This window comes from Scylla paramamosain, chromosome 7 (assembly GCF_035594125.1).
Source record: "Scylla paramamosain isolate STU-SP2022 chromosome 7, ASM3559412v1, whole genome shotgun sequence".
Taxonomy (NCBI): Eukaryota; Metazoa; Arthropoda; class Malacostraca; order Decapoda; family Portunidae; genus Scylla; species Scylla paramamosain.
Window position 1 is genome coordinate 29,693,046 of NC_087157.1, and position 23,586 is coordinate 29,716,631.

At 37.7% G+C, this 23,586-nt stretch overlaps 1 protein-coding gene across 4 annotated transcripts; it reads left to right on the forward strand.

The window, feature by feature from the left end:
- Positions 1-165: 165 nt before the first annotated feature.
- Positions 166-21,994, forward strand: LOC135102327 (protein RRP5 homolog). 4 transcript variants are annotated; one of them, XM_064007383.1, is made up of 16 exons: positions 166-415; positions 1,076-1,118; positions 1,459-1,587; positions 2,431-2,571; positions 3,702-3,819; positions 4,514-4,690; positions 5,711-5,901; positions 6,366-6,556; positions 7,591-7,864; positions 12,132-14,129; positions 15,051-15,215; positions 15,421-15,615; positions 17,013-17,243; positions 17,428-17,581; positions 20,818-20,983; positions 21,322-21,994. In XM_064007383.1, the coding sequence occupies exons 2-16, from the start codon at positions 1,083-1,085 to the stop codon at positions 21,479-21,481; spliced, it is 4,326 nt and encodes a 1,441-aa protein (XP_063863453.1). In that variant the 5' UTR covers positions 166-415; positions 1,076-1,082; the 3' UTR covers positions 21,482-21,994. The 4 variants fall into 4 exon arrangements, with proteins under 4 accessions (XP_063863453.1, XP_063863449.1, XP_063863452.1 ...); XM_064007379.1 differs by having other exon boundaries at positions 172-415; positions 15,418-15,615; XM_064007382.1 differs by having other exon boundaries at positions 246-264; positions 15,418-15,615.
- The last annotated feature ends 1,592 nt before the right edge of the window (positions 21,995-23,586 follow it).

Consider the following 23,586-nt stretch of genomic DNA (forward strand, 5'->3'; position numbering starts at 1 on the left):
ATTTGCATGTGTTGGGTATGGGTTGGTAGATTTCTACCCTAATCTGAACAAAGTTGTCGGGATAATGTATTTCCTCTGTAATAATTAATTATTTTCCAATGCTATAATTCAATCGAGTATTGGTGTTCTGGAACAACTGGTGGGCTCTCTTAGCTTGACGGTTTTTTTCAGTTTATTGCCAGTATATTGGCTAAGGTGAAGCCAAGACCGGGGATGCGAGCAGCACGTGGCCAGACGTAAACAAACAGGCGGCGCGTGGTGATGGTAGTGGCATGGTGCTGTGTAGCGTTATTTAGCTCGCCTGTACCTCTGCCAAGGCAATCATACACTTCCCCAAGAAAACTATCACAACACTGCACGCTAAGGGTCATAGTTTACTAAGCCCTTAAATCGTGAAGAAAAGGGAAACAGGAAGGTTGGTGAAGGTTTCATCGTGTCAAGTTTGATGTTACCTTTTTGGCTACCCCTTCATAATTTAACAGTGTATCTCTAGAAACACTTAAGGACAGTTATATCCGCTGGCGTGCCAATCCTGTCTTGCCGATATTCCCAATTGTCAAGATGGATAATAAAATAGGGTAGAGTGGGCTCAATCAAGTTCCCTAGTGGCCAGCTGACTGGTGATTATATGGTAATTTCGAGGCATTTGCAGATACTTTTGTAACTGTCTACACTGCTGATAGTTTTTACTCACAGTAAGCTCATCAGTTCTTTGAAGGGTCATTGTGTAGTATAGATGTGTGACAAGATAACATTGCCATAAAGCTTGCTACTCTAGATGCAAGCTCTAGTATGGATCCTGATGGATTCCACCCTCAACTTTTGAAGTGTTGTCCTGCCCTAACCATACCTCTATTTTCTCATTCTCTTATGTCTGGTACTTTGCCATCTGATTGGAAGAAGTCCAGCATAATACCACAATTGCAGATGGTATCATTCTCTTAGGCATTGTTTCATAATCTTTTGTAAGAAGATTGTAAGGAATGTATGTTAGTGAAACTGAGAAATATGTTCAGCTTCCTTTCATTATTTTATACATTAACAAAGGTGCACGTTAATTCCATTCTCATTGCAGGAGAGCCATGACCCAGCTGAAGCAGAAGGGTGACCTGTTTTCGGTGAGTGAATCAAGTACTTTATCAAGCTGTATCAGGATATCTTTTCAGATATTTGCAATATGTCTTATCTCTCCTTATTTTCCTTTTCTAATGATGGATACATTATTGTTGGTTTTTAGTGTTTAAATTTTCACATATGTTTCTCTTTATCTCATATTTCTTATGTGCTATATATTAAATTCTATGGCCTTGCTTTTACCATGTTGCTGCCAGTAATTTGCCTGAGTTTTATTTCTTTGAATACCCAAATGTACCTTCCACCTTCCAATCTTGTGTCTTCTCTTTTAGAACATTCAGCTCTTTAATGAACTAAGCATGTCATCAGTCATGTGGATTTCAGGTCAAGGTAAAGAAAGACCAAAAAGGCAGTAAAAAGAAGAAGAAGCAAGATGGAAGTAAAACAGATTTGAAGAAAACACAAAAGGCTGACCATCTATCTAGCATTGATGCTCAGCCATTGACTTATAAGGTAATGAATGGTGAAGTGCTTGCAGCCTTCATATGAGCCAGTCATGGTCAGCTAATGTAGTAGGTGTGCCTGTGGATCTTTTTAACTTAACATTGATATCTATTGATGGATTTATGAAAAAAATAATCTGATATTTAGTGCTAGATTCATAAAAAAAATAAGCAGGGTCTAAAGAGGGAAGGATATATATATCAGGTGATTAATCAAAGGATGATAGCTGAGAATATTTCAGCAAAAGTGAAAAAGTGTCTAGTATTAACCTAAAACAGAAATTGCTATGAGAATTAATTGCAGGATCTTGTTAGATTTACTGATGGATATGTTCAGAAAACATCAAAGTGTGAAATAATGATGTACAGCACATAGTTCATCAGGATTTTAATGCTTGAATGCTTCAACTAAAAACAGAAGTTTCAGCACTGATCCTTGGAATATAGTATTTATATTGTGTGCAACCTCCTCACTGCTTAAACCATCTATTTTTACACCATTTTCTGCAGCATATCATGAAGTAATCAATATGCTGTTGGATGTTCACCTCTCAATTTTATATCTTCAACCATACCTGTTTGACAGCTTATTGCATGTTTCATTTATTGCCAACCTTCTGGTTTGACAAACATGTAGAGCTCATAGTATTGCCAGACTCAAGTATTGTTTTCTTTTATACCTTCATAAAGGTTCTTAAAAATAAGCTTTGGTTAGTTTGTTTTTGGCAAGATGTACATATATTCAGATATCATAAAGGAATTATTTTTATGGCTTGGTCTTTTTGTTTTATTGTGATAACTGTGGCTTTGGACATGTGAATGCTGCTATGTTTATCATGTATTACTTCCTCAGACACTAACAGTGGGTCAAGTTCTTCTGGGTTGCATCTCTGAGGTGCTGGAATATGAGCTGGTAGTGAGCCTTCCAGACAAGCTGATGGGGACTGTCAGCCTGGCACACATATCAAGGTCATACACAACACTTATTTCCAAGGTAGGAGTCATGACATCACATTTAAAGGTGTCTCTGGCATCATTGTGGGAGTCTGTGATGAATTCTTGATTTATATTTTGATCAGACATTTATGTATAATTTTTATGGTTAAATAGTAATTTTGGAGCCAGAAATTCATGCTATAAATATTGTTCATGCTGCATTATATGGAGCTGACATAGAGTATTGAAGAGAGGGGAGAAGATATTGAATGTAATGGAGATAAGTTTTCTAAGGAACATGTGTGGGTAGAGTGAGAAATGAAGAGGTGTGAAGGAGTAGTATCAGATCAGACGAGACAGAAAGTGTTGCAGTAACATGAAAGGTGAGATGGGAGAGAGAGCTATGCATGGGAGGAGAGTGATTAGATTTTGGGGCTTATGATGAAAAAAAAGAGCAGTAAACTTGGGATGAAGAGAGAGAGAGAGAGAGAGAGAGACTGGTGGAATAATTGTGCCAGCAGTCACTTGGGTGTAGAATGACAGGCAGAATTCAGGGGCTCAGGCAGTTGCATTGAGTTCCTTGAGAAGTGGCTCTGTAGCCATCTCTTTGGGGTAGTTCTTCAGATCACATACAGATAGAATAGTAAAATTGCTGATAATTCTAGAATTAATTATGTTGATGTGCTGAAACAATCTACTACTGTATGCATAAGAATTGACTGATGCTAAAACAGTCACCAGTATAATTTAATTTAACATTTTTTATTTTTTCTTATGGTCATTAAATGTAAAGATGATGGTGATGATTTCAGCTGTTAGTAAAGGGCGAACTGGAGAGCATCACTCTTCTTATCTATAATCAAACTTTTCACTCAGTTGTTATGAGATCAAATTTATTTTTACCATTCTAATACAAAGGCTTTGTCAACCACATCTCTTTACTGTTGCATTTATTTCCACTTATGAATTTCAGTCTCACAGTCTTACTGCACAATCACCTCATTACTGTCTCTTTCTGCATGGTCTCTTGACTCTTTCATATTTATTACTTCTTTTCCTTTCCTTTTTTTTTTTTTATAACATTTTGTGTTTTTGTTTTTAATTGATGCTACCACAAGTGTATAGAAAATGCATGGTTGTAAAGAATATATAACTGAATTAGTTAGTTTTTGATGATTCTTTTTACAGTTGAAGGATGATGATGAGGATGATGAGGAGGTGCATGCCCTGCAAGACCTGTACCAACCTGGCCAGTATGTGGTGACAAGTGTTGTTTCCATCGAGAAGATTAATAGCTTGACAAAAGGTGAGAGTGGAGCTAGGTTGTATTGGTTTGTGGCAAGTATTGAAATAATGCATCCTTATGTATTTCATTCCCTATGAAAAATAAGTAACAGCAACAATTTCTCACAAAACGTTATTGCTGCTTTTGTAATAAAGACAAGGTTTTGGTACCTCAAATGTAGGAGAGAGAATGCTGGAATTGGCCAAGTGTATAAATACAGTGGTGTGTAATACATTGTTTAACTCAAGACACAGAAGTATTTTAATATTCTTATTTGGGTTAAGATGTGATTATTTCATTGAGTTCATGGTGCAGTAGCTAGTATGTCCAGGCATGAATCCACAGGCTCCAGTTCAAATTCAGGCTGGGGCAGTCTGTGCATAGCTTACCCAGCTGCTCTTCCTTCTTTTGGGTTGGTCAATAAATAGATACTTGGGGACCCTAGGGAAGGTAAACTGGAAATTCATGACCACAGTGGTCTTGTGTTCTGGATATAAGGATACCAGCCACCACAGATTCAGAGGCCAATGAGACAGAGATGAGCAGTGATGCCATGATCTGCTATACTGTATGCCCCTAACTTTACCTTTCATGTTCTTATATTCATAATTTAGGTTACCATAGGCTCCTTTTAAATGGAACATGTCAGATGTTTTTTTTTATATCAAGCATGTTACAATGTAACCACCAGTGACTCATCTTGTTGATTTTTCAGTTAGCCTGACATTGATGCCAAATGAAGTGAACTTTGGTATCTCAGCTTCAAGCTTGGCAACAGGATTAGTGTTACCATGTGCAGTAGCCAGTGTGGAGGACAAGGGCTATGCAATGGACACTGGCATTACTGGTATCAATGGAGCATTCTTGAAGAAAGAAGACACAGATAAGTCCTGTAGGTGTTTACACAGCTGGCTGTGGCAGATAAAAAATCAACACAAACACTAATCTATAAATGTATTTTTCATTTATTGAAGTAGAGTGGAGTATTTTAAGAAAATGTATTGGAGAGTGCAAAGAAGGTGTGTGGCATAAGACAAGTGGGTGGTTGAGTGGGATAGTAAAGTATATTGTGGTGTGAAGAGGTTAAGGTGTTTGTAGAGGAAAAAAGGAAAATGTTTGAGTTATAGTTACAAAAAAAAAAGGATGGAATGTCACTTGAGAGGTACAAGGAAAGTAGAAGACAAGCAAAGAGAGCTGTGCATGATGCCAGAGGGAGAGTTGGTGAAAGATGGTAAAGGAAGTTAACAAAGATTTTTCAATAGACCAAGAAAATGTTCAGGAGAGAGGTGAAGGGAATTAGGAAAGGACCTTCTGGTTGTGAGGAACAGTTGAAAGCAGAGGATGGTTGGATGTTGGTTAGGCAGGATAAGGTAGGGAGAGTATTTTGAAAAACTGTAGAATGTGAAGGAGGAAAGAGACCCTGAGATTGAGGTATTTAGGAGAGATACTAGAGTTAATGTACTAGGGTAAATATGAAAAATTTTTGGTAATTAAGTCAGCCTTTGTACCTAAATTGAATATGGTAAATATGTGTTGTGGTTGTGTTACCAGTATCATTGTCTTCCTTGCAAATATTTATTTATTTATATTTTTTCTTTTCTTCATATCCCTTTTGCAGGGGTCTTAGCCTGGTATATATATATATATATATATATATATATATATATATATATATATATATATATATATATATATATATATATATATATATATATATATATATATATATATATATATATATATATATATATATATATATATATATATATATATATATATATATATGTAAATAAGTAGCTTTGTTTCAAGACATGCAAAAAAATTATAATCATAATATTACAGCTATAAATCTCTGAAATTGTAATATATTTTGAATAAATGTTATCACTAACTTTTGGATCGTTGTTTACAGGTACTCTTGGAGTGGGAAGTGTGCTGCGATGCATTATAACCAACATCTTTGGAGATGACAAAGAAGACAGCTTTTACTTAACCCTGAGTGCCAAGTCCAAGGCAGTGAGCTCTGCATTCCTCAACCTAAGTGACACATTCAATGTGGCTCTGCTTCTTCCTGGGACTGCTGTTAAAACCACCATTTTAAAAGTATGAGCCTCATCCTGTGTTTCCTTTATAGCTGTTCATTTTCAGTCCATATATCCTCCTGTACCATGCTAACATATATTATCTTAGCAAGGTGTTTCATGTATCAATGAGTAAAAAATAATGAAGGATCTTAAAAATAATGTGCATGAATGTGCAACAATGTTGGATTTTTGCAATCTGTAGTGAAAGCAGATCTTCGTCTTCAAATTATCAATTATCACTTCAACGTTGTCAATCCTTACTTTTGTATCTTTAACCTTTTTTATCCATAATCAGATTGAGCAACCTTAGTGTCATGACACAACCTTGTCCTCTTCTCCATGTATTGATTAAGCTTTCACCTATTAATTTCACTTTTATATCTGCATCTATATCTATATAGAATGCTTGTACTGTTTTTTTGCAGTTCACTCCATTACATCTCACATTGCTTTCCATTGTAATTTATCTATTAATTATTTCAGATTCAGAATGATGCTATCATCCTCATGCTAGCAGATGTTGATGGCATTGTGAGCCCTCTGCATCTAGTCAAGCCTTTTGACCAGCTCAAGCAGTACAATCTTGGGGACACTGTACTAGCAAGGGTGCTGTATGTCACTCCCCTCAGCAAGGTGGTTCACTTCACACTACAAAAAAGTGTTTGCAGCAAGAGGTGAGAGTAGTTATAGAAACTGTCAGAATATTCAAATATTTAGACATGATAAGTGACTTCTGAAAATTACTTGACAGACATTTTTTCCCATCCTTGTCTAGTATTTTCATAGTTGAGAACAAACTTTTTTTTGGGGGGGAGGGGGGAAGCAAAAGGGTATTGACTCATATATTCAGTCCATATAGAACAGTGTTTCTTAACTTTTTTTTTTTTTTTTTTTTTTTTTGGCTGCGACCCAAAATCCTGTCCAGATTGACCATGGTGACCCATATACCTTTATAAACACTTTTTTATTAAAATTCAGATTAGATTTAAAAGGCTATTTTTTCACCTCAATTAAATTGTCTATGTCTCTATGATTTGCTTAGCCTTAGATGTTAATGACTTAGGTATTCTATACACAGGATTAATACTTTGATAACATTTTGAATAGATATATTAGGGAGAAAACTGTGCAGTTATCCTTGGTGATCCATTGAAATGGCTTGGCAACCGAACTATGGGTCTTGACCCAGGGGTTAAGAACCACTGATAGAATAAGCTGTTATAGAACATGAATTTGTGAGCTCAAAACTTGATATAAATTATGTTTAGTACAAATTTATAAGTATTCAGGAATACAGTCCCAATTTTCTCATAGGTTATACAAAATATGGATATAAAAGCACCATTGAAGGAATTCAAGTACTTGTATTGAGAAGATTTTTCAGTAGTATGATTCCAGACTCTGACCCAACTTTGGAGTTCATATAATATGAAAATTGTTTGAACTGTCATGAACAGTGTTTCCAGTATTTCATTTGAGATATTTTAGGTCTAAGAATCTTCTCAGCCAGCTCAGTGTAGAAAATTATAATAATGAGGATTTTTTTAATGCTTTTGTTCGAAAACACAATGTTGCTTTATGGCAAGCAGTGCACTGAGTGATGCAATAAACAATGTAAAAGTGTAAGATTCCTTAATAGTATTAGTTACAGAGCTTGTTACATGTGTATATTATTAAGCAAGTTGTATATGATAAACTTGTGTTTCAGATCTGCCATAGATCCTTTAGAGGAACTTAAAACTGGAGACATCATTAGAGAAATAGAAATCTACAAGACATCATCCAGTGGGATATATGTGAAGCTGAGTTCAAATATTCGAGGATTTTGCTCTGGCAATCATTTGAGTGACAACAGTAAGATCCTGAAACACATAAGCCGAGACTATCCCGTAGGCAAGAAGGTCACTTGTCGTCTCATGAAGTATAATCACATGGACCAACTCTTTATTGTTTCTTTGCAGAAATCTGTCCTTGAACAACAAGTAAGTATCAAAAATTTATGTGTACAGTTGATACTCTTATTTCATAACATTGTGTTAGTCATGCATTTCCTTTGTGAGTTTCATTCTAATCATTTTTTATTTCATGGTGAGATCCATTTGATGCTGATAGTAATCATGTTTGGCAACATAGAATTATACTTGTCATCCTCAGATTATTTAAACAATCAGAAAGTTTAAGGGTTAGTATTTTCAAGTCTCAAGTCAAAGATCCAGTGCCCATATTCTACAAACCATCATAACTAAGTCCGTCAGTCATAGCGAAACAAAATGGCGTATTTCAGACATAACTCCATCAGAAACTCTGATGGTTGACCATAAACCCCTATGACATGGGATGCTATGACAGGATTCACCATGTCTTAGTGCTGCCTATGACCGTCAGAAATGTGTCAACATCATGACAACATGGCCGTATGTGCCATAACACAATCCCCAGCAATTTTTATTATAAATATAACAATAAATATTAGTAACTATGAGTAAATAATATCCTTCTTTAAGGCAATAAAGTATTATTTATAAATAATTGCCAGGAGCAATACAGTCAGTTTTCCTGAACATAAACAAATCTGGCTTTGTGCTGCCTGCGTGAGTCAGGCTGTTGGCCATAATCTCCTATATATGTTCCTTTGATTAGATACTCTGTCTAACTTTCCCAAAAGTCATAATATGAGATCAAAACAATTTAAATACAAGAAAATAAAGCCAAGAACCTATTTCATTCCATAAATTTAAACTTGACAAATTGTAAGTGTGCATTCTACCAGCAGGCAGTGACTTCGATATGACCAACGACTTCTGGTTGCCATAAGACTGATGTTTTTTTTTTTTTTTTTTTTTTTTTTTTTTTTTTTTTTTTTTTTTTTTTGTAGGAGGGACACTGGCCAATGACAACAAAAATCAAATAAAAAAAAAGCTCACTGAGATGCCAGTCCCATAAAAGGGTCCAAAGTGGTGGTTAAAAATTGAAGGATAAGTATCTTGAAACCTCCCTCTAGAAGGAATTCAAGTCATAGGAAGGTGGAAATACAGAAGCAGGCAGGGAGTTCCAGAGTTTACCAGAGAAAGGGATGAATGATTGAGAATACTGGTTAACTCTTGCATTAGAGAGGTGGACAGAATAGGGGTGAGAGAAAGAAGAAAGTCTTGTGCAGCAAGGCCCCAGGAGGAGGGGAGGCATGCAGTTAGCAAGATCAGAAGAGCAATTAGCATAAAAATAGCGGTAGAAAACAGCTAGAGATGCAACATTGTGGTGATCAGAGAGAGACTGAAGACAGTCAGTTAGAGGAGAGGAGTTGATGAGACGAAAAGCTTTTGATTCCACCCTGTCTAGAAGAGCAGTATGAGTGGAACCCCCCCCCCCAGACATGTGAAGCATACTCCATACATGGACAGATAAGGCCCTTGTACAGAGTTAGCAGCTGGAGGGGTGAGAAAAACTGGTGGAGACGTCTCAGAATGCCTAACTTCATAGAAGCTGTTTAGCTAGAGATGAGATGTGAAGTTTCCAGTTCAGATTATAAGTAAAGGATAGGCCAAGAATGTTCAGTGTAGAAGAGGGGGACAGTTGAGTGTCATTGAAGAAGAGAGGATAGTTGTCTGGAAGGTTGTGTCGAGTTGATAGATGGAGGAATTGAGTTTTTGAGGCATTGAAAAATACCAAGTTTGCTCTGCCCCAATCAGAAATTTTAGAAAGATCAGAAGTCAGGTGTTTTGTGGCTTCCGTGCATGAAATGTTTACAGTAAAATCCCTCTCATCCGGCATTCGAGTATCCGGCAGCTTCAAGTATCCGGCACATTTTTCCCCGAGCCTTAAAATCAAGAAAAAATCAATGTGTACTCATAAAATCGATTAAAATTCCTGCGCGAGGCATACTTTGCCCTCTCGCCACCAGAGCGCACTGCTTCGCGCCACCCGCGGCCCACTGCACTGTGTTTACTCAGTGACTCAGTCCCGCATGTGCACTGTTTATCGCCTGATGCCTTCGCGCCACCCGCGGCCCACTGCACTGTGTTTACTCAGTGACTCAGTCCCGCATATGCACTGTTTATCGCCTGATGCCTTCATCATGCCTAAAGTTGTAGAAAAGAGGAAGCGTGTTGTGCTTACACTTAAGCAGCTGATTAGATCAGCTGCTGATTAAGATCAGCTGATCTTTGTTATGGCAAGATGCGTGAGTGTAGGGTGGTGATTGTGGACATAATTTCACTTCTGTTCAAGTATCCGGCAATATTCAAGTATCCAGTATGTTGGTGGTCCCGTTGATGCCGGATAAGAGGGATTTTACAGTACTTCCTGAAGGGTTGGACGTCTATGAAAAGACGTGGAAAAGTGCAGGGTGGTATCATCAGCTTAGGAGTGGATAGGGCAAGAAGTTTGGTTTAGGTAATTGATGAATAAAAAAAGAGAGTGGGTAACAGGACAGAACCCTGAGGAACACCACTGTTAATAGATTTAGAAGAAGAACAGTGACTGTCTACCACAGAATACCACAGTCAGAGAGGAAACGAGATGAAGTTACAGAGAGGAAGATAGAAGGCAACAGCAAAAGTTTCACCAAAATCTCTAAAAGAGGATGACTTAAGACTTAGTAAGGAAAGCCAGAAGATCATCAGTAGAGCGGCCTTGACAGAACCCATACTGGTGATCAAATAGAAGGTTGCGAAGTGATGGATGTTTAAGAATCTTCCTGTTGAGGATAGACTCAAAAACTTTAGATAGGCAGGAAATTAAAGCAATAGGACAGTAGTTTGAGGGATTAAAATGGTCACCCTTTTTAGGAACAGACTGAATGTAGGCACACTTCCAGCGAGAAGGAAAGGTAGATGTTGATAGACAGAGCTGAAAGAGTTTGACTAGGCAAGGTGCAAGCATGGAGGCACAGTTTTGGAGAACAATAGGAGGGACCCTATCAGGTCCATAAGCCTTCCAAGGGTTAGGCCCACGAGGGCATGGAAAACAGAGGGTGGAGGGTGGAGGAGAGGGAGGAACAAGACCAGAATCATCCAAGGTAGAGTTTTTAGCAAAGGTTTGAGTGAAGAGTTCAGCTCAAAGTTCAGTTCAGTTAGATGTGATAGCAGTGGTGCCATCTGGTTGAAATAAAGGCAGGAAAGAAGAAGAAGCAAAGTTATTGGAGATGTTTTTGGCTAGTTGGAGAACAGACTTGACAAGGTTCTGGGCAGAAATATAAAGTTAATGAGATTCTGGTGATGGAAGGCTTAAGTACCTTTAGTGGGCCACCTCTCTATCATGTATAGCACAAGAACAAGCTGTGTTAAACCAAGGTTTGGAAGGTTTAGGTTGTGAAAAAGAGTGAAGAATGTACGCCTCCATGCTAGACACTATTACTTCTATTATGCGCTCAGCACACAAAGATGGGTCTCTGACATGGAAACAGTAGTCATTCCAAGGAAAATCAGCAAAATACCTCCTCAAGTTCCCCCAAATAGCAGAGGCAAAACACCAGAGGCACCTTTGCTTAGGGGGATCCTGAGGAGGGATTGGAGCGATAGGACAAGATACAGATATGAGATTGTGATCGGAGGAGCCCAACAGAGAAGGGAGGGTAACAGCATAAGCAGAAGGATAAGAGGTCAGGAAAAGGTCAAGAATGTTGGGCATATCTCCAAGATAGTCAGGAATACGAGTAGGGTGTTGCATCAATTGCTCTAGATCGTGGAGGATAGCAACTATGAAGAATATGGGCCCAGGATTTGAATCCTCAACTAGGTGGAAATAATCCGAGCTTATTTTTGCATATGGCCACCATTCAGGTGTGGACAGCTGCTAGTCTGGTGCTGTCTGGTGTGTGCATGTGGATTCTTGCTGTTAAACTAGAAAGATTATCATGAAGGATGGTAACAAGTAGAATAAGAGAATTCAACATTTGAATATGACTGAGAAATTGATGAGAGGAAAATGTGTAGATTGAAGCATACATGGAGATTTCTGTCTTGGCCTTCCATTCTGGAGAGTTCTTAGGAACATATATAGATTGAATAGCAAATTTGCAGTATTATCAATTTGGTGCAGATAAACATTACATTGAAACCCATAACCTTTACCTGCCTTTGTTTAGGTTTGTAGATTTAAAGTGATCACATCCTCAGTATAAACTTGATCACACTAATTCTGTGTATGTAGCTGCAGTCCACAACAATTTCTACCAGTTTGTTATAATAGTTTTGTTGGATGTCATAGATGTGCTACAGTAAGGACCCTTCTTTATTAGATACTTTCTTACAGTTTGTGACCTTCAGTGAGCTGAAATCTGGACAGATTGTGGAAGCCACAATGAGTGGATATGATGACACTGGAGCAAGGTTGGCTGTAAGCAAAAGGATTACTGGTCATGTACCATTTCTGCACCTTGCCAACAACCCAGTGAAGCAACCCGAGCTCAGGCATGCCAAGGGCAACCATGTCACTGCTAGGGTACTCAAGGTAGACTCTAAGAAGCGCCACCTCCTCCTTACCCTCAAACCCAGGTTGGTGAATGCGAAGGAACCTATCCTGACTGAATATACTCAAGAAGCTGAAAACATGGTCACAGTAGGCTACATCATCAAAATCATGTCTTCAGGTTTATTGATCGGTATGTTCAATGATGTGAAGGGGTTTGCTCCCAAATCCCAAGTCAATATTCAGTCAAATGAGGATCTCAATGCTGTGTTTGAGAAAGGTCAAGTTGTCCAATGTAAGATTCTCAAGGTGTACCCTGAGAAAAAAAACATAATTCTGAGTCTCCTTGTTGATGGTGCAAAGCCACCAAAGGTGCCCAAGTTGATGAATAATGTGGAGATGAGATCAAGAGTAAAGTGTGTTGTGGATAAAGTGATGCAAGATGTCATCAAAGTAAACATCCTTCCTGAAAACATTGAGGCTTCTATACCTGTGTACCATCTCTCTGATTATACAAGTAAATGTAACCTTCTGAAAGAACTAATTAAAGAAAGAGATGAAATAACAAATGCTGTGGTATTCAGTAAGACAACTAATTCCATCACACTAACTCTGAAGTTCTCTGTTAGCTTCTGGATTGATCATGGCAGTTCTGAAGCTATGCATAACACAGATTTAATACCAAAGGAGAGCTATCCAGCTGTTGTTTCTGACATTAAGAGCTATGGACTCTTTGTTGTGACTCCCTCAGGAAATGCAGGAAATAGAGGCCTTGTGCACATTAAGAATTTATCCATTGCTGGCAAGTGGAATGATACTAAAGACCTTGAAATAGGTGTTGGACGGTCTCTTTATGTCTCTTTCAAAGATAGGGATGAAAAAAGTCGTCCCATATTGACATCAGCAGTAAAAGACAACTTAATAAATGCAACACAGTCCAGTCTTCAAGTGTTATACAGCTATCTGAAAAATGAAGAAATGGTTGCAAGAGGATTTCTGTGTCAGGAAAGCCAAGAAGAAAAGTTTGCTAAGTTTAGAGTCGGAGATAAGGTGGTGGCATTAGTGACTGAGGTGACTCCCCATGAGGTTCATGTGAGGATCAAAAACAGTACTGTAAAAGGAATAATACCTGGTGGTCACCAGTATGACAAGGCTGCTCTAAAGGTTGGCCAGAAAGTAAAGGCTTGTGTTCTCCATGTTAATCAAGAAGAAAGGTCTCTTGAGCTCACTTTAAAACCGAATCTTATGTTTAATATACATGTGAATAAAAATGAAAAGCTCAAAATTGGAATGAAAGTTAAATGTGAAGTAGTTTTGGCAAAGAATTTCTTCACTATGGTGATTATGAAAAGTGAATGTAAGGGGACAGTGGCCTATCTACCCACAGTGATGCATATGAACATTTTGAGTGCCAGCTCATTGAGCACTGTGGGCAAGAAGTGCTGGATGGTGGTGAAGCATGTAGAGGGACCATTGGTGCTGGGGATCTTGAAGCACCATGACAAAGGGGAGGACTTTAACCTGACCTCCAAGTTACCACAGATTGTTTTCACTCCTTGTGATGAAAGAGAGGCTGATAATAAGAATGAGGAAGAGGAAATAGACATTGGGGATAGCAAGAAAATTGAACCAGACATAGAGGATTCTAAGACAGTATCAGAAATGCATGTTGACAGCAGCATCCCACTGACCAAAGAAGAAACAAAGGTCACTAAGAAGAGACAGTTGGAGACCAAGGAAACAAAGAAACCTAAGAAATTAAAAACCAGAGAAGTGGTAATCCCAGAAGATGAAAAGGATGATTCAAATGAAGAAGACTCAAGTAGAAACTCAGTCAGTGAGGTAAGTGGCAGTATACACTATATATTGACTTGTATTCTTCATCTTCAAAATTTTGATTCCACTGAGCTATAATGTGTCCATTGCTACAAGGCTGTCAGCATCATGGCATTTCCAGTGCATGCTTAATAAGCATGCTGATCTTATTTGTGCTTGGAAATTACCTAAATGGGTTTTTGAGGGGCTAAGAGAGTGGTGTAAATGTGAAAGTTGTGTGGCTTGTTTTGGCTACCCACTTCTTGGGGAGACAGACTTCGTATATGAATGTATGTATGCAATAATATTCACATTGTAAGAGAGGTTGTCAGGCATATGGGATATAATATTTTTTTTGTTTTTGTCAAATACTTGTCCCTTCATGTTAATGAGCTGTATATTCTGTATTTTATTAGGTTCATTATTTTACTACTGTACTGCAGAAAAAGAAAAGTTGGAATTGTAGCCTTAAAATTTCCTGGAGTTGGAGTCACATTTTTAAAATCCAACTCCACACCCTTGGTGCCAGTGAGCAGACAAAAGGAAACAGGATAGGCATCCTGAGGAAGGATTTAGGAATCAAAGAGCTGCCAGAAAGTTGGACCTGCCCATGTAGTTTTTTTGAGCTGCTATCAGGTGACAGCCTGATCCATGTAAACACTGAATTTGCCTTTCAGTATGATGACAGTAATATGGCGAGAGATGTTTCTGAAAGTTAAAAAAAAATGTGAAAAAAAAAGTTAAAGATAACATGCATAAAAGAAAAGGTGATACCTTGAACAGAGGTTACTGAATGTAAACTATGAAGGTTTGATTGGTTCTAATGAAGCAATTTTTACAAAAGTGGAGCATCATTAATGTTATGGGAAGTTATCTTTCATAACTGTTAATTAACTATTAAATGAATGCTAGTTGCATTGTTACATTGGGAATTGTGTTAATTTTCAGGGAGAGGAAGCAAGTGATAGTGAAATGAAGGAGGACCCAAGGAGTGACAGTGCCAACCATAAACCTTGCCTCACAGTGAAGACTGGCTTTGTGTGGGATGTCCCTGACACCTTAGAAAATCATGAGTTAGAATCTTCTGAAAGCGAGGATGAAGAACAGTCAAAGGTAAATACAACACAATTCTTGCCTTTTTCAACATGCTTAATTAAGACGATTATGCTTCAGTCTATAATTATGTTCTAATACATTTATTTTTCTGCATTACATGCAACAGAAAACTTGAAGATTTATAAGGCAAAAAGATGAAATCTTGGCTTTATTCCATGACTGTAATATCATTATCATTGATTAGGCATTTTCTTTTCAGCAGAAAAAGGTGAAGCAACTGAAGAAGTCAGATCGCATAGCAATGGCACAAGAGGAGGAGCAGCGCCTGCACCAGTTGGAACTGTCACGATTGGAAGAAAGTCAAACACCACAGTCGGCTCTGGAGTTTGAGGCACTTCTCCAGAACAGTCCTAACTCTTCTGCTGTCTGGATACAGTTCATCAGTTTTCACCTTGAGGTTTCTGTCATTTAAGCATTGTTACACCATTCTTGACTTTAGTAAGCAAACTTGCTGAGAAGTTTAATGGCTAATAGTCTAACCATAGTGGATTCATATTATTTCTTAGAAGTTTGGTTATAGAGGTACATATCTAAAGTATGAGCCTAAATGGTATCAGACTCAGGCTCAGTTGATATACATACACAGTAGTGTATGTATGTCAGTGCATCAATTTTTATTTCTTTCCAAGTGTGTACATAAGAGGTAAGCCTAGGCCAAAAACAAGCCTGCTTAACTGCTGGTCCCCAAAAAAGTGAGATAGAAGGAAATGTCAAAATAGATAAGCCAGTTTAGTTTAGTTTTGTAAATACATGTATATAGTCTTTTCTTTACTTAAACAAGCCCATGGGTGGGTCAAGATTGTTTTAAGGGGGATACACCACTGTAGGGGATCAGATTTTTTTTCAGGTGGGCACATCAATTATTCGTGGATTTTCAGCATTAGCAGATGTCTCATACCAAACATTGTGCTAACATGCAATATTATAACACAGGGATCAGTTTGCCTCCAAGTCACTTTTTAACACTTTAACACTCAAAACCTTAATGGGGGATAGACAATAACAAACTACAAAGAAGTCTTTAACATAGGGCCGGATAACACTAACACTTGAGGCATCTGCCATTACTGCTTTTTTATGAATTCCTACATATTTGTTACCTTCAGTTATATGCAGACCAAAAATTTCAGTGTTGTATATAGTCTGGAAATATTTTAATTTTTGGAGGACTTGTTTCAGCCAGGTTGGGACCATAGTCATTTTCTGCAATTAATGTCATTATAACTAACATGAATTATGTCTAACATGGGCTGTTAGTAGAATGAAACCCCTGTGTTAGAGGTGATGTGACTATGTATACGTGTATATATATATATATATATATATATATATATATATATATATATATATATATATATATATATATATATATATATATATATATATATATATATATATATATATATATATATATATGAGGCGCGCGGCGCAACAACGACGTAACCGTGAAATTTGAGATTTCGTGTTTTTGCCTGCTCCGTGTGGTAGAAGGGTGTAAAAGTCTCGTGGTGATGTCGGCCAAGTCATATTCGACCATCTAAGCACCTGTACTAAGGTGCTACGGTGCTAAGGTGCTATTGTACTACGCAATCAGTGTTTAACTTTGAGCGCGTTTTTCACGAAACTTCCATTTCTCGGTTTCGTCGTTGTTGCGCCGCGCGCCTCATATATATATATATATATATATATATATATATATATATATATATATATATATATATATATATATAGTATACTGTATACAGGTGAAGTGTCTAACAGTGTTGTCTGTAAAGAAGTTACCATGCGTTACAGAGTGCTGAGGTAGACAAAGCCAAAGCTGTGGCTCGGCGAGCACTACAGGTAATAAGCACACAAGAAGAGGAGGAACGACTCAACATCTGGACTGTGTTGCTAAGACTTGAAGTGTTGTATGGCAGTCTAGAAACAGTGGCTGAAGTATACAAGGAGGCTCTTGCCACCAGTGACCACCTCAAGATCCACCTTGCCATGGCCATGGTATACACTGAGGCCAACAAAATCAAGGTAGGACAGCAGACAGAGAATAAAATGTTTGAAGATCCATGCATTTTACAATTGTTAGTAGCTGATTTATATCTTAACAGTCTGAAATTCAGTAACTGTAGTAACAGTAATACTAGAGTTTGTAAAATTATGTGACAAAACAAAACTAGATATATAGTATAAATTTTCTAAACTGGTTTCCCAGGAGGCAGAGAGAGTGTACTTCAACATGACTAAGAAATTCAGTCAGGAGCTCAGTGTGTGGGTGAAAGCTGGCATCTTCTTCTTCAGCCACAACATGATGAAGGAAGGCCGCCATTACCTGGAGCGAGCTCTGCACTCCTTGGACAAAAAGGATCGTGAGTTACACACCATCACCTTATTCTGTCATCATAATAGGCTGCATTCTTAGCTTTTGAGGACAGTTTTATTTGTGTGTCTCACTAATGGTCAGTACTTTGTATGGCTTCTGCCAATGATGGTCCTTTCATAAGAGTGACCATGACTCAAGACATTTGCCAACCTTTTGTAACCATCTTCTACAAGAAGTTCTTTGATTTTTTAAAATATCAGTCCTTTCTGTCCTGTTCTAAAAATAATCTTATTCTTATGCTTTTACTCGAATCAGTTTGTCTCTAAAGTCTCAGGTTCTATAGCAACACGTCAATCCTAACTTGTATGTATCTGTACCACGAAAGAATGCAGTCTCATCAACCCCTGGGAAGGGGTGTAGGCACATGTGGCAGAGGCCATTGACATGTGGACCAAGTTAGAGTGCTGTGCATCCTCTAGGAAGTACCCTGCATCTGCTGTGGTCTAAAGATTGGAGTAGGTGTGGAATAAGGAACAGTCTCGTTATGAAAGGGGAATGTTAAGTCAGTGTATGCCATTGTGCCTTGTTATGAAAATATGTGGCCAGCTTTGCTATGCCAAAGCACCTCCTAAGGTGTGGTAGGATTGTTCATGAGACTCCCTTTTCACCAGGGGCCAATGGGGCTAAGAGTGTGAATGATGTGTGTATGAGTGTGTGGTATTTTGTCAGGGCCACTCTGTGTAGGATTGCTGTGTAGGATAGATAGATACATAGTTTTCTGAAGTTTAAATGCTATGCAAGTTAAAAACATTGGCCTATAATTAAGTGGACTTTCCTTTTGTACATCTTTGTAAATAAATATAATACTTGTTCTTTTGCAGTTGAGTAATATGTTTTTTTTTTTTTTTTTTTTTTTTTTTTTTTTTTTTTTTTTAAGAGAATGCCTATTAATATAATGGATTAACATGTCCAGCTATTTCCCACACTTTTAGGATCAAACTGATTGTACCACACTGTCCGGGTATTTTCTTGGTTTTTATTTTGTCTTGTATCTATGACATTGCAACCATATTATCATGCTTCTATGATGGATGATTTTCTTTAATCCCTAAATTAATAAGACAAGCACTTCTGAGTCAAAGGGAATACATTGAGTTTTTATAAATTTTACTGAATTTGTATTATTTACATATATGTGCACTCACATTGAGTTTTTATAAATTTTACTTAATTTGTATTACATATATTTGCACCCACATTATCATACACTACTTCCAGCCATTATACACAGCATCCTAGCACAACAGAAAATTACTAAGGATTAGATTCATTCTCTCTCTCTCTCTCTCTCTCTCTCTCTCTCTCTCTCTCTCTCTCTCTCTCTCTCTCTCTCTCTCTCTCTCTCTCTCTCTCTCTCTCTCTCTCTCTCTCTCTCTCTCTTGATAAGGGGGTTGTATGTCCAGTTTCCCTATTCTCTCAGGGCTAGGGCAGTATTTCCTAATGAAAGACTTTGATTTGGCATTTGGGAACCATTATCCAAGTGAATGCTCTTCTCAACCTTGGATCATGGCCAGGATTCAAACCTGTGCACTTGAGGATTCCTTAGATCCCAAAGTGTGCATGGTCCCACTTCACATTACATTTTCTGATTTTAATGATTTTACATAATTAACATTCAGTGAGAAAATACCTACTCATACCCCACATTTAATATTCAATGAGAAAAAGCCTCCTACACATACCCCACAGTTAATATTCAATGAAAAAATACCTACACATACCCAATCCCCTTCTGTCTATATATAAAATCAACATTTTACTCTGGACTGCATTACAACTGTTAGGCTCAACTTACTAGTATTGTGACAGGTGGCTTGCCCATCTTAACCCTCTCTGGTCTTACAGCTCTGTCTAGCTTGTCTCTCAGTCTCCTGACTAAACCCATCTCCAACATCTCATACATTGTGATGTTAGAGTCACTTTTTGTCCCAACAAGCTTTCCATTGCTGTAAGATTTATTTTGCAATAGTATTTAAATCATACAGTTTATTTTCCCATGACTTTCAGTAAGGCAAATTGCATCCTCATCTAATCAGGAACAAGGTGGCAGCATTTCATGTCATGTTGACTGTCCATCTTGTCCATTAGCTGCTGGTGACTTCCACTTCCCTTGTGTGCTAATTTTATGATTGCTGCCTGGATTTCTCTTCTTGTGATCTGCTGCTATTCTCTGGGTCTGTTAATCTTGTGATGACTTACTGAATCTTGTTATTCTCCTTAGTGGTCACATCTTGTCTCTCATGTATCAGGGTAGTGATAGCTTTTTGTAATCTTGGTACTTGCTTTCATGTTTTTCTTCTTCCCTCATTTACTCCTTCTATTTGCTTGTTTCTTTCTTTATTTCTTAATTCTTTCTTGTTTCATATTCTTCCTTCTTCTTAGATATTTTATATTCTTCTTGGTATTTCTTGGGTTACAACAATGTTCCTGGGATCTTCATCTGTCAGTCTGAAAGCTTCTTTCTGGAAGCTTGGATAATCATTCCATGTCTGATGGTAAAGGCAGTATTTTTAAGTGATGTCTTTTAAAGGTTTATACTGGATCTTTTAAAGGTTTATACCACATATTCAGTGTTCCCTAATGCACTAACTATTGAGGACAGCTGATGGCACCATGTGGGTGACCTTCAGTCAACAATAATAGAAAGGTGGAACTCAGAGTTGGGTCATCTGATTCATCAGCATCTTGCTGATCACTCACCTACCTTGATAATTTTTGTCATTCTATTTTAAAATGGAAATATGTATTACATAAGCTCTGCTGTTTAGCTATTCTGCACCATTTTCCCCAAAAAAATAACATAGGATATCCACAAAATCTTTATTTAGCTATGTGTATTCTCCATGTTTCAGCATTCCTGTAATTATTCTATCTGTGTATACAGCTTTGTGACACTTAAGTCTAGCTTTTATCATCTCTACCTTCTTTTTATGATTTTTTACTCTGCACAGATATTTCCATCCTACTGGAGAGGTGCTGCCACAGGAGATTTTCAATCTCATGAGCCAGTATTTCATTAAGTTTTGTTGGAGTTGTTGCAGTTTTTAAGTTTACCATTACATAATATAATGTGTGATACCATTTATTTCCATCAGTTGAATACCATTTTTCACACACATTTTTTCCATATATTGTGTCTTTCATCCTGTAAATGTTAGTCATTAGCTGCATCTATATAAAATCTGTGTTTACGTGTAGAAATTCATTTCTTCTTTATTTCAGATGTGGAGCTCATTAACCGGTTTGGCCAGCTAGAGTTCCGATTTGGGGAGATGGAACGTGGGAGAACCATGTTTGAGTCTCTATTGAGTACTTATTGGAAGAGGATGGACATTTGGAGTGTCTATGTGGACCTTCTAACTAAAAACAATGATATTGAGGGAGCAAGGTGAGGGCAAAGGAAATCTATAAGAATATCATTATTAGAACCTCCTTTCCTAATGTAAGCTACATTCTTCACTCAAAGAAGTAGAAAAGTGATAGAAGAAGAATTGCTAACTGAAATATGTTTGCAAAGCAGTGAATTTAAGAAGGTTCAAAATATGAATCTTGGAATTAGGGCAATTATCCTACAAAACTGTTGAGAAAAATTATTTTTGGAAAATGTTTCCTTCCTTGTAATATATTTCAAGTTTCCACTAAGATGCGAGTACAGCTTTGTAGGTTAGTTGCTTCCATTACACCACTTCATTGCTGTGAAAAAATAATTCACATTTTTCATCTCAGACATGTACTGGAGCGCATGACAAGCTTGAAGTTGAGACTCAAGAAGATGCGATTTGTATTCAAGAAGTTTTTGGACTTTGAAAAGGAACATGGGAATTCCCAGAGTGTTGAGGCAGTGAAGCAGCGAGTGGAAGAATTTGTGGCAGCAACACTTCAGTGAGACACTTGATGTTCCACATATTACTTGTTCTATAACTATTACAACTGGTGTACTACACTTACTACAACAGTAAAGTCATTAATACTGCAAATTACATTTGTTATAATAATATCAAAATAACGACAGAAATTGTACTCACTTTTAATGAATTTTACCAAAATATCCCTCCTAAGCTAGATAATCCATCTAACATAAACCCCCTCTACTTTTCTGAATGTAATTACCCAACATCAATGACTGTTCCACTAGTAAATATACACAATGTCGCCAGTGTCATAAACACCTTAGAAAACAAAATCAATTATCAGTATCTATATCAAAGCTGGTAAAGATCAACTAGTTGTGCCATTAGCACAGCATCAATCAGTTTCCCTCAGTGCCTTCAACATGTAACAGTTATTCCCATCTACAAAAAAGATTCCAAAGGTGAATTAAATAATTACCATCCTATATCAGTGTTAAGTGTTTATACAGAAATTTTTGAGAAATTGATAAAAGTTTCTCATCAATTAACTAGAGTTTAAATAATTTGTATACCCTGAGCAATTTGGGTTTAGCCATGGATTGAGTATATTTGATGCTTTATGTACTTTCAATGAAAAATATTGTTTTGACCCAGGATTCGGCAATCTTCACAACTGCCACCACACTTGGGTCAGCTTTCCCTAGGCTAGCTCCCTCTAGCCTAGTGTGGGCAAAAAGATGATGAATCCAGGCAATTACTGGTCACCCACAGCTATCAAACCTCTGAGATTGCCACTCAGTTTAACTGACTGTCTGAGAAGGAAGTATAACAAATGCCAAACAAACCCCTACTTGCTGAGAAAGAAACGCGAACCACATGCACAGCTAGGACAAAGGACGCATAGGGATGAGGTTTATAATTTTCTGTGGACAACCTCCCATGTAATGGGCCAAACCCACGCCCAACAGAATATTATACCTTCCCACCTGTGTACAGTCTATATGCAGTCCCGTGGAAGACAGACAGCCACACATGCACACAATATTATGTAATCCTCTTGCTTCAGAGTTCCCAGCAATAAACACTGAACACCAGTTGCATTTATCAACACAGAACACTAAAAACACAAGAACATATCAACCAGCAGACAAGAGGGGAGCCAACCAACTGTTCCCATACATGCCAGGATGTCCAGCAAACACTGAGGAATTGATGCATGAAGTTATCTCTTTGAATTACAGAGCCACAACAATCACAGGCAGGCTCCTGTAGAAACCACTCCTAACTCTGCAGGCATGGGTCTACTGCCTTCTAAACTCGCATAATTTCTACTAAGAGAATTCTCTGACATATATCCCTCCTGATTCACTTTAACTCTTTCATGTGCGACTTACTTCTGGCTGTGCTCAACACTAATTGAGGCGAGGAGGACAGAGGCACAGTGGGGCCCACTTTGCTGTGAGGTAAGGAAAGTCACGTGACAAAGGAGGAGGGGGGGAAGCAGCCAGCCAGGCTGCCTGCCACCCTCCATCCAGCGCACAATCTTAATTTGAAAAGACTGCAGTGTTGCAAAAATCACTGTTCACTTATAGGAGAGGCTGGGTGAAATTTAAAGAGTCTATGGGGAGGAGTAACTCGTCTTTTATATTATATATTAATCACAAGTCTGGGGAACAAAAAGAAATGGATAAAATTAGATGGGAAGAAGACTATGTGAGAGAGCACAGGTTTTTAAAATAAACTAACATCTGCAGGTAGGCATCACACATCAGGCATCTTCTGCCTTTCTCTCTCTCTCCTCTTCATTGTTTCCTTCTATTTCTTTTTCACTTCTCTCTTCTCTCTACGGCAACACTCATAACAATGTACACTGCACTGGATTCACAAAATTCCTTACTTGGTACTTTTATTGGTTTTAGAAAAGCTTTTGATAGACACAATATTTTACTACAAGAATTCAATTATGGGATATGGGGAATTATTTATGACTGGTTTCCAGACTACTTATCCAGCAGAATGCAAACTGTCATGTTCCTCAATCACACCTCCATATCATAACCAATAGAATATGAAATTCCTCAAGGCAGTGTCCTAGGCACAATACTTTTCTTAATATGTACACAAATAATTTGACACATTC

Excerpts from the sequence above, each read along its gene's own strand:
- LOC135102327 (XM_064007379.1), top strand. The coding sequence starts at position 1,083 with ATGACCCAGCTGAAGCAGAAGGGTGACCTGTTTTCG. Across the intron at positions 1,119-1,458 it reads AGAAGGGTGACCTGTTTTCG|GTCAAGGTAAAGAAAGACCA; the intron begins GTGAGTGAATCA and ends TGTGGATTTCAG. Across the intron at positions 1,588-2,430 it reads CTCAGCCATTGACTTATAAG|ACACTAACAGTGGGTCAAGT; the intron begins GTAATGAATGGT and ends TTACTTCCTCAG.